Source organism: Nelusetta ayraudi, unplaced genomic scaffold (genome assembly GCF_046127955.1).
Source record: "Nelusetta ayraudi isolate G7.1 ecotype Tasmania unplaced genomic scaffold, CSIRO-AGI_Nayr_v1 ptg000109l, whole genome shotgun sequence".
Taxonomy (NCBI): domain Eukaryota; kingdom Metazoa; phylum Chordata; class Actinopteri; order Tetraodontiformes; family Monacanthidae; genus Nelusetta; species Nelusetta ayraudi.
Genome location: NW_027466159.1, coordinates 1,153,387 through 1,163,814, shown reverse-complemented (window position 1 = coordinate 1,163,814; position 10,428 = coordinate 1,153,387). Strand labels below are relative to the sequence as shown.

Below are 10,428 nucleotides of genomic sequence, written 5' to 3'. Positions count from 1 at the left end.
TTTTTTTCTGACGTCATACTTCAGGTCCACAGGTGAGGAGAAGCTCCTCCTCCTTCTTTTCTTCCTCTTTGGTGAAGTCAGATGTAGTGACCTCAATATTCAGCGAGCTGATTGGATGAAAGGTTTTTTTCCAGCGTTCAGCAATCAACAAAAAAAAAAGATCACTTTTGTGTTTTACTAGTGACTTCATAGACAAAAATTAATGAAGCTTAAAAAGGGCTGACAAAATAGATAAAGGGTTTGATTTCATTTTTTGGGACATTGCTGAAGTTTCTCCTTTGATATTTAATCGTATGATAGATTTAAAAATATTTTATAATAATGATAATTACCTTTATTTTGTGAACAAACCTAAACTCAGTATTTGGACCAATAACACCTCAAAGTTTTCCGGTGATTTATTTTGTTGTTTGTGTATAAACTCAGTTTTTTTATTTTTTTTATTTTATTGTTTTGTAAATAATGACCTGATATGCAGATATTGTTTTCTACATGTTTGTATTTGTTGTTGTTATTGTGAACGGTGCCTGAGGTCAACCCAACGACGCTGACTGTGAAGGTTGAAGACCCACTTTCAGTTTAACAACCTTTTTTTAAAAAAAAATATATATATATATTTCTGACTGCTGATGTGCTGCAGCTCCTGTTCCTGAATGACGTCGATGTTTTTTTCCCCGATGTCCACAGAAACTCGGCTCCTTCTTCTTCGAGACATTGCTGCACGTTCAAGTCTGTAACTGCCAATATTCAAAATAAAAGGATCGTTTCTGATGAAAAAACTCAGAGCTGCTGTGTTTCTTGAAACTGAGGCGCTTTAATTTTGATCAAACATGAGGAACTCTTGTACTTTTTGGAGGTAAAAATAAATATCTATACTAATAATAAACGCTGCATGCAACAGTGAAGGGACTGAGCCCGCGGTGGCCTGTTCATTGATGCCACTGCCGCTGATATCTTGCGCATTCTACCACTCCATCTCATGCTTAACTATCATGGAACTGTAATTTCATTGAGTTTCAGGCTGTTAACAATATTTTCTTTTTTTTTGGCGCCCTCAAAGAAAATGACACACTATACAGTATAATATGTTGATTTTTCAATTTTCAGACATGTTGAGATTTTGCATTCTGCCATTCAGTCTCGTGCTAAACTTTTTTTTTCTTTCCGATTTTTAACAGATGAGATTTTAAAAGTAAAAGGTCCTGCCTTGACACTGTCAATGGATAAAATGTTTACTGAAATAAAGAAACAGGTTTTGAAAATCACTTTTAAATGATTCCATCATTTTAATGGTTTCACTGATGTGTTTATTTTTTTGTTTGCCATTTTAATGCAGTGTTTAGAGTTTGAGCCTCACAAGACACGAGTCCATCAGGACGAACGGCTCAGTGAGTCAGTGGCTGTCCTGTCAATCAAGAGGTTGTGGATTCGACTCTTATTATAGTCATAGTAGCCAAAATACACATAAAATGAACTGCGTGGTCAAAAAAGGCCAGTGAAGACTAAAGTCCTGCGCCATAGTAAGTTAAATAAAAAAAACAGTCACACGCTGCCCCCTTCTGGCTGAAGCAGTCAAACGCAAATCACAGGCCAGAGGCAGACCTACAGGGTCTGGTGGACAGCAGGTGGGAGGGACAGACAGGTAGACAGACGTCTCCATAGCAGGTTATCAACCACCGTGAAAACCAACCTCAGGAAGAACCTCAGAGCCCCAGGAAGGGCCTGGAAGGCCTGTCTGAGGTGTTTTCACTGATGATATCACCATCAACCAAGTCCAGTCCAGAACAACCTGCCGGCTCCAGGTCCAGGAGATCCAGGAGCTCCAACATATTCAAGAAGGCCAAGAGATCCAAGACATCCAGGAGGAACAGGAAGTCCAGGAGAACCAGGGGGTCCTGGCCGGCTGATCCCGCTCAGCTCCAGCGGACCAGGATCTGGTCTCCATCCTCCACGGCGTAAAAACTAAGAGTTTTCTGGTCGTTGTTGATGTCGAACTCCCTCCCCACCATCTGTCAAGACAGGAAGTGGCTGTAAGGTATACCTGCGTGACCTTAAAGTCACTTTGAGGATGTTTTCTGATAAATAATCAGGGTCTCTTTTCAGTCAGTCCTTGACTTTTGTCTGTCGACTCCACCTCGTGTAGAGTGTTTGCTAATACTTTCTGTAAAATCTATGATGTCACAAAGGGCACTGATACCTCTCCTAGCTAAGTAATAGCCCCTGTCCAATGTTGGCTCCGCTCTCTAAGGACCATTTGCTTTCCAAACACGCAAAGGGTCCATCAAAATGGTGATTTACCAGGAAGCTGCTAACACCGGGCTAAAAGTGCTGCTCTGTGGAGATCTACAGAGGGTTTGGTTTATTTTAAAAGATACAAAACCTCAAAAGTCTCATTTCATGGAGGAAAAGGTGGCAGAGGTCCTGAGGTCTCACCTTGGGGCTGCTGTAAGTGAGCTTCAGGTCCGCAGCAGGAACCTTCAGCAGCCGGTGCAGGAGGCCTCTCACCTTCTGCAGCTCCATGAAAACTGCAGAGTGGAAAAACGCACGACAGACACTTGAAGTCAATGCCACTACGGTTTCAGTGGCGGCGGCGGCGGCGGCAGTGTTTACCTGAGAGTTTCTTTTGTATGGGCTGGCGGTCTGGGTGGTCGGGGAACACGAAGGTAATCTCTGGTCAGGAGGAAAGAAAACCAGAGGAGAGAAGTAGAGAAGATAAAAAAAAAACCATCAGACCTGAACTGTGTTAGCCAATCAGAGAGTGAACGGCCGAATGGGGCGGGACTAACTGATCAGATTTTTCGTCAGTGGGAGTGGCTTCTGCTTCTTCATCTCGCCTTCCTCCGGAGCGCCATACTCTGGGAACACAGCAGTCGTTTAAAACAACAGTTTGGCCACCAGGGGGCAGCACCCAGCCTGGTCCTGCTTACTCTCCACCAGTTCGAGGTAACGCGGGTGCTTGCGGAGGAACTCGTCGCTGACCGGACCAGGACCGCCAGCCTTCAGCCACTCCTCTCCAAACAGCTTGAGGTAGTCGAGCTCCGCCCCTCGACGCTCCTCATGCAGGATCTGAGGGGGAAACCCAGCCAGGGAGGGAGGCGTCAACACACACATATGCAGAACTCTGCTGGTGTGTTCCATTCTAACCCCAACCAGAACCCTAACTCTCACATCGCAGCGGTTGAGGACGAGCACTCGGCCCAGTTTGGCAATTAGCAGCTGGGTCACTGTCTTGGGGTTCCCGTCGCTGCTGCTCAGCCGGTTCCCGCTGCAGGAGAACTTGACCAGGCGGGGCAACTTGGACAGCTCGCTGACCACGTCCCACTAGGAGGGAGGGATGGAGAGAGAGAGAGCAAAAGAAGGAGGGAGAAGGAGAGAGTGAGAGCGAGGGAGAGAGAGAGAGTGAGAGAAAGAGTGAGAGAACTTGAGACAGCAGCAGATGATGATGAAACCAGAACCAGGAGCCTGTCTGTCCCACCAACCTCACTGATGTTGTTGTTGTCCAGGTTCAGCTCTGTCAGAGCAGGAAACAGGGAGGTCTGACTTCCTGTGGAGGAGCGAGAGAGAGAGAGAGGAGGAGAGAGAGCTAGGAGACCCGAGTTGGTTTGCGGAAAACCAGAACCGAACCAAAGATTTAGAATGTCAGGTGGTTTGGTCTTTACCAGGAGCAGCGTCCTGGAAGCAGAGCTCCGACAGTCCAGTCTCACTCAGCCTCAAGTTCTCCAGCCTGCAGACAAGCCAGCAGTGACTGTGTGTGTGTGTGTGTGTGTGTGTGTGTGTGTGTGTGTGTGTGTGCACGTGCGTGTGTGTGTGTGTGTGTTCACCTACCTGGGCAAGGATCCCAGACACAACACCGTCTCCTGAACCAGCTGATTGCCACACAGACTGAGCGTCTCCAACAGCTGCAGTACGCCGTCTGGCCTGCGGGGGGCAGCAGGAACACATGGCGGTTCAGCAGGAATTCTGGGAGAGCTTCAACGCTGACGGTGCTGCCATAGCACAGTCCACTGCGGCCAGCGGGTGGCACCAAAACACGTCTTGTGTTACCTCTGCAGCTCCGTGATGGCGTTCCTCTGCGCAGACAGCACCTTCAGCTGCGGCCACATGGGGGCGCACTGCAGGATCTGACACCCAGGGAGAAAATCAAGAGTTCTTACTTGGAACAGAAAAAAATGAATGAATAAAAAGGAACGAGAACAATGTTGTCATCTGTAGGCGTTGTTGTGCTGTGCCGTGTTGTGTTGAGTTGTGTACCTGTGGCCAGGTGAGGTGGCAGTCGTTGATGGCGAGGACTGTGAGGCGGCTGAACGCCTGGGAGAGAGAGGCCGGCTCGGCAGGAAGACGTAGGCGGTTGGAGCTGGGCGTGGGCGGAGCAAAGTGCAGGTCAGGGCTCAGCACGGAGGGTGGACACACACACACACACACACACACACACACACACACACACACACACACACACACACACACACCTGAGCTGCAGGCTCTGCAGCAGCTCCAGCTGCAGGCAGATGGAGGCCACGTCCTCCCAGCAGCACAGCAGCGTCCCACACAGGTCCAGGTGCTGCACGTCTGAAGTGGGCGGGGTCAAGGCATCACTGAGCGCGCTCGGGAAGACTCTCCAACACACTGAATTTAAAACCTAGATTGAGCGCCGTATGGGAAACGCTGGCACTTCACAGCCAGAAAAGGATACTTGGCGCCACCTGGTGGACTTGACCATCCTCTCCGGGTCCATTGACCTGCGAGCGGGACAGCAGCATGGACCACAGCTGCTCATTGCTGTGGGAGGATGATGTCATCAGTCAGTCTTAAGGAAAACACAACCTCCCGCAAAGACAATACAGAGATGACGCAAATCTGGAGCTCCCTCTGGTGGCCAAACAACGAGGACAAGGACAACGACCACGACCACGACCACGTACCGGAGCTCCTTGAGCCTCAGGTCCACGTTGTTGGACGAGGCCTCGCTCACGGCATCCTGCACGTCCGAGCCGTACGCCTCCTGCACAGCGCTCAGGTAGTCCACGCCGAAGCTCACCTTGGACGGCCGGACAAAGGAGGCGCCCCTCGGGTGTCTGGCAGCAGGGAGACGTCAGGTTGAACCACGACAGCGACAACAACAGCAATGACGACTACGACGACGGGAAGTGAGAGGCTCACCTGCACGTGAAGTACTGGACTCCACTGTGGCTGCCGTTGTGTTTGCCTCTGTCCGGCTGATCCCACTCCACACCGAGCCACAAACCTGCAAACAAACACACACACAGTCAGTCAGCGGTGGTTTGTTTTGGACTGAGGAAAAAATTATTTGTATTGTGTTTGTTTGACGCTTTGTTTTCTTCTTCTTCTCCTTCTTGTAATTATGCCTAAAAACACCCTCACAGGCCACTTTATTAGGTCCACCACTTGATAACACAAATATCTACTCAGCCAATCACACGGTGGCAGCAACTCAAGCCGGGACAGAGTCAAAATGAGCGGCTGATGTTCCAGATGAGAAAGGCGTGGCCCATCCCTTTATGACCTCATAATGTGCATGCACACACCGCTCCCACGGGTGTTCAGCTGTGTGATGATGATGATGATGATGATGATGATGATGATGTGTCGTCACTATGAAACAACACTCGATGGACACAATGGATATGGAAGGTCACTCAGACGGTACCTTCCGTGGGCGGTACCGGACCGATGTACCGCACCGTGGCCCGCTCCGCGCCGCAAGCCACCCGCCTGCCCACCGCATCAGCCGGCACCTCGTCCGCCTCACAGACCCCCATCGGCGCTTCCTGCCGACGGCGGCTGTCGACCAATGAATCACGGAGGTCAACTCACTTTATAAAGCACATGAAGAAGAATAAAGAAGAAACATTTATCTGGCTTTCCTGCTACAAAAAACAAATATAGACATGATATCAGAAGAGCTACGTGTTGTCAGGTGCTTGTGTGGTGAGAAGTGCCTGGTCATTGTTTTGATATGATTGTTGTGTCAGTGACTCTACACACAAACTGCACACGGACTGATTTAAACCCTTTCTCAAGCGTGTCACATTATATTAAAGCCTGTTAATAAGTGCATAATTCCCTTGAATGTTTCACGAAGCTAGTGGTCCATTTTAAAAATCCCACCAACCGATAACTTTAGTCGTTGTAGCAGTGTCTTCAAAAGGTCAGAAATGTACGTGAAATGTTGTGAAATAAATAATAAAAAAAAAAGAGGTGGATATAAAACCTTTGCTTTATTTACCTTTGAAGTTTTACGACGTCGCTTTTGATGTTTCACAGCTAAAACACAAGACGTCAGCTAGCTTCAGCTACAACACACCCAACTGGTCGGTGTGGTTAACGGGAACGGACACATTTCCCAGTTGCACTCGGTACGTAAAGTTTTTTTTGTTTTTGTTTTTTTTGTCTTCCTCGAAATAAAAGTGGCACAAACAAATAAAACATTAGGTGTTTTATATAAATTCAAAAATACAATTAAACGCACTCTGACTTCCCCACCACTCCGCGGGGTTTAAATCGACGTCACATGAGGAGCAGAAACAGCGGAACCCTTGTGCGCCCGCACGTTGTTGTCCGAGGGAAACGATTCCCGACTGGACAGCGGCTGTCTGGAAGGAAAGCGTGTGGATGTTGAGCCTCAAAGTGCGATGATTTTAACAAATTAACCCGCACTTACGTTACAGAACGACCATAAAATTGCGTAACCTACTGATATACAGCAAATTGGGAGTCGGCCTCGGAGCGACGACAGGAAACATGAAGAAGAAACGAGATCAGAGGTTTGTTTACACCCCCCCCCCCCCCACACACACACACACACACACACACTTAAAAAAAAAAAGTTATTAAAAACGTTCTTGTCGTATTTCGCAGTAATGTCCATAGTTTGAAGATCAGTTATCTTGTTTTTATAACTGCCACCGTTACTTATACGGAAGTCATATTAAGGTCGCTTGTTTTTCTATGTGCACGTTGCGTTGTGATTCCAAATTAAATGCTGGATTAAGTTCACGTTACACAGGAAGTAAAACAAAGACCTCAACAAATCTAAAAGCTAAAAGGATTTTTCTCCTCCAGTGGAGCTTCTTCGTCGTCGGGACAGGAGGACTACGTGGTGGGTCAGGTGTCCGGGAGTCTCTTTGAGAACCAGCCGGCGGCCTCCACTTCGTCTCTGTCGGCTCTGTTCAGCACGGTGGCTCCTGCGGAACCGGTCCGGTTCCAGCCTCCTCCCAAGGTAGCGCGCGCGCGCGCACACACACACACACACACGCACACGCACGCAGGATTACTCAGATGTTTAGTGTGGGTTTGTCTTAATCTCAGCCCGTCCAGAGGAGCCCTGAACTGAAGGAGAAAGAAAAATCCAACCAGGACAAGAAAAGCAGCAAACCACAGAAAAAGAAATCAGGAGCCCAGCTGAAACTGGAGAGCAGGTGAGGAGATTTACAGAAATCTCAACATCCTCTTTCATGTTTCCTCACCTTTCCCCTGCTCCTCTGCTCTCTTGTCTTCAGGGAACTCAGCCTGCAGGCAGCCGATGAGGACGAGTGCGGAGGGGGTGGGGCGCCGCCGCACAAGAAGAAGAAGAAGAAGAATACAGGGGATGAAGAAGGGGTTGAGGCAGGTGGCAGGCTGGACGCCGAGCACTGGGTGATGAAGAGGCAGCAGCTGAAAGCCAGGAAGGCCGAGGATGCTGTGAAGAACAACAGGACGGTGTTTGTGGGCAACCTGCCCGCAACCTGCACCAAGAAGGTGTGTCAGGGTTCTCTATCTATCTATCTATCTATCTATCTATCTATCTATCTATCTATCTCCCGTAATTTTGGACTATAAAGCGCACCTGAATATAAGCCGCACCAGCTAAATTTAGGGGAAAAAACAAATGTGTACATATACAAGTCGCACTGGACTATAAGCCGCAGGTGTTTCGTCAGGAAACGGGTCGGGTCGGTTCGGCGGCTGCGAGCCTGCGACTCTGGACTCGCACCGCGGATCCTGTTTGCGGGGTCCCGCTGCGAGCGCGCCGTGCTCAGAAACATTATTTGATTGACTTGTTCTGTGTTCACCCTTTTCTTGTGATATAGAAATGATCTGTCTTTCTCCATTTCCTTCTTTGACCGCCAGATCGACTGCCTTTAACTTAAAAGTTGCATCATATGCAATTCTTCGTTTGTTTTCCACAATGAGGGTTTGTGCATGAAAACTTCCTTTGTGCAAACTGTCTTGCTCTCGTTCTGTATTTGGTTCCACTTTTGCTTTCGTTGTTCGCGTAAACTGCCTGTCTCACTCTTTCCGGAGCCCACCCAAAAATCCATAGTGGAGAAGGTCCCCTAGTGGCCGTTAGCTGTAAAAAACAAACAAAAAAAAAAACAGATTAGCCGCACCGTTGTATAAACTGCAGGGTTCAAAGCATGGGAAAAAAGTAGCTGCTTATAGTCCGGAAACTACGGTATCTATCGATCTACCTACCAACCTACCTACCAACCTACCTACCTATCTAATCATCACACAGCCTCCAACCATCAGCTGACAGGAGTCTAATTATTTTGTTTGTTTATCCTCCAGATGCTGATGAGCGTCTTCAGGGATAAAGGGCCCATAGAGTCCATCCGCTTCCGCTCTGTGGTAAATAAAAACAACATGACAAATGTCTCAAACATCTACTGGTCTCAGGTGGAGATCTGACCAGTTGTGGGATTACTTCTGTCTGTTTTTGTTTCACTAAACAAAGTCAGAATTGCACCACAAGCTTATAGAGGATTCAAGAAGTTTCTAAGCTTGTTTTTTCTTCCCCCCCTGCAGGTCAGAGAAGATCCATCCGTATCGCAGAAAGTGGCGGTTATTCAGTATGTATGACCACTCCACACAGAAGCTCCTCCTCTCTGAGAGACTCTGAGACTCTCTCCTTCACTCACTGACTGACTGTTGTTACTTTTCCATCCCAACAGACGCAAAGTTCATCCTAAGAAGCAGAGCTTGAACGCCTATGTGGTGTTTAAAGACGAGGAGGGAGTTGAGAGGGCGCTGGAGAGGTCAGTCAGACACACACACACGCACGCACGCACTTTACACACAGGTCTCTGAGCGCTCTGTCTGGGCCCACAGGAACGGGATGGAAATCCAGACAGACTACCACATCCGAGTGGACCGTGTGGCCAGCGGCTCTGCAGTAAGTCTCAGTCCAGCTCATCCCAACCCGCTGGAGGTTCCTGGAACCTTCTGAACCTGACCTTGTTGTCGTTTTGCAGCACGACCACAAGCGCTCCATCTTCGTGGGCAATCTGTCGTTCGGTGAGTTTCTGCACAGGAGCCGGAGGTTTTGCCTGGAAAGTGAAACTGACGTGTGTGTGTGTGTGTGTGTGTGTGTGTGTGTGTGTGTGTGTGTGTGTGTGTGTGTGTGTGTGTGTGTGTGTGTGTGTGTGTGTGTGTGTGTGTGTGTGTGTGTGTGTGTGTTCAGAGATCAACGAGCTGGCCCTGCGACGCCACTTTGAGGAGTGTGGCTCTGTGGAGGCAGTGCGGCTGATCCGGGACCAGAGCTCAGGGATGGGGAAGGGCTTCGGCTACGTCCTGTTCCAGGTTTGTAGTACTGTTCGACCTGGAACCCACAAGTCTTCGTTTTTTACTGTCACGGTTGAAGGTTCTAACCAATCAGTGTCCTTCTTTCCTTCCTGCAGAGCGCAGACTCGGTGCAGCTGGCACTGAAACTGGATGGCACAAAACTGGAGGGCCGGGCGGTCCGGGTCAAGAGGTCCGTGAGGAAGGAGAAGCAGAAGAATAAAGCTGAAAGCAAGGCAGTCAACAGAAGGCCTGGCAAGGGTCCTCGGAAGATCCCTGGCAAGGGTCCTCGGAAGATCCCTGGCAAGGGTCCTCAGCAGATCCCTGGCAAGGGTCCTGGGCAGGTCAGAGGGTTCAAGCCTCCAAAGAAATTTTCAGGAAGACAGAAGACGTCGACCGGCAGCTCCAAGTCCTTCAGAGGTGAGATGGTGGACCCCAGCAAAAAGGCCAAAAAGAAAGGAGTGAAGCCCAGGAAGGCCGTTCACATCTGATCCGGGTGCTTTGTGGGACTTAACCCGAAGCGATCCTGGTGTTTGGGACGGCGAGTTTGTTCGTTTGACTTCCTGTGTAAGAAATGTGTGAGACTCTGAGAAGATTCCTGGTTCTGAGGTCCAACATGAGAACATCTGATCCAGTTTCACACCGCTGACTTTTGGAAAAGCCGGAAACGGTCTTCGATCATGTTGTTGTACAAATTGTTGTTTTTGAAGAATAAAAAATACAATTTTCTCAGATTATTTGGACAAAATCATTTTTTTAACCTTTTTTGAATGCTGTTTTGAATTCAGTTTGCCGTTTATGGATTTAGAATTACTCCACTAGTTTAATTTTAGCTAAGCCAACCAAGCTAAGTCACTGGTTCTTATTTAA

General features: G+C 48.5%; 2 protein-coding genes across 2 annotated transcripts; one reads left to right on the top strand and one right to left on the bottom strand.

The window, feature by feature from the left end:
• Positions 1-600: 600 nt before the first annotated feature.
• tbce (tubulin folding cofactor E) lies at positions 601-6,645 on the bottom strand. The gene is made up of 18 exons (XM_076048747.1): positions 6,505-6,645; positions 6,245-6,370; positions 5,666-5,831; positions 5,158-5,242; positions 4,920-5,072; positions 4,691-4,776; positions 4,467-4,566; positions 4,252-4,354; positions 4,045-4,121; positions 3,826-3,918; positions 3,660-3,724; positions 3,480-3,544; positions 3,169-3,321; positions 2,928-3,066; positions 2,787-2,855; positions 2,611-2,670; positions 2,434-2,525; positions 601-2,009 (listed from the first exon to the last, which is right to left on the bottom strand). Exons 3-18 carry the CDS (start codon positions 5,775-5,777, stop codon positions 1,914-1,916), a joined length of 1,548 nt encoding a protein of 515 aa, XP_075904862.1. The 5' UTR covers positions 5,778-5,831; positions 6,245-6,370; positions 6,505-6,645; the 3' UTR covers positions 601-1,913.
• Positions 6,642-10,295, top strand: rbm34 (RNA binding motif protein 34). The gene is made up of 11 exons (XM_076048748.1): positions 6,642-6,782; positions 7,081-7,237; positions 7,327-7,436; positions 7,518-7,755; positions 8,569-8,628; positions 8,806-8,849; positions 8,952-9,035; positions 9,109-9,172; positions 9,252-9,294; positions 9,461-9,579; positions 9,678-10,295. The coding sequence occupies exons 1-11, from the start codon at positions 6,760-6,762 to the stop codon at positions 10,047-10,049; spliced, it is 1,314 nt and encodes a 437-aa protein (XP_075904863.1). The 5' UTR covers positions 6,642-6,759; the 3' UTR covers positions 10,050-10,295.
• The last annotated feature ends 133 nt before the right edge of the window (positions 10,296-10,428 follow it).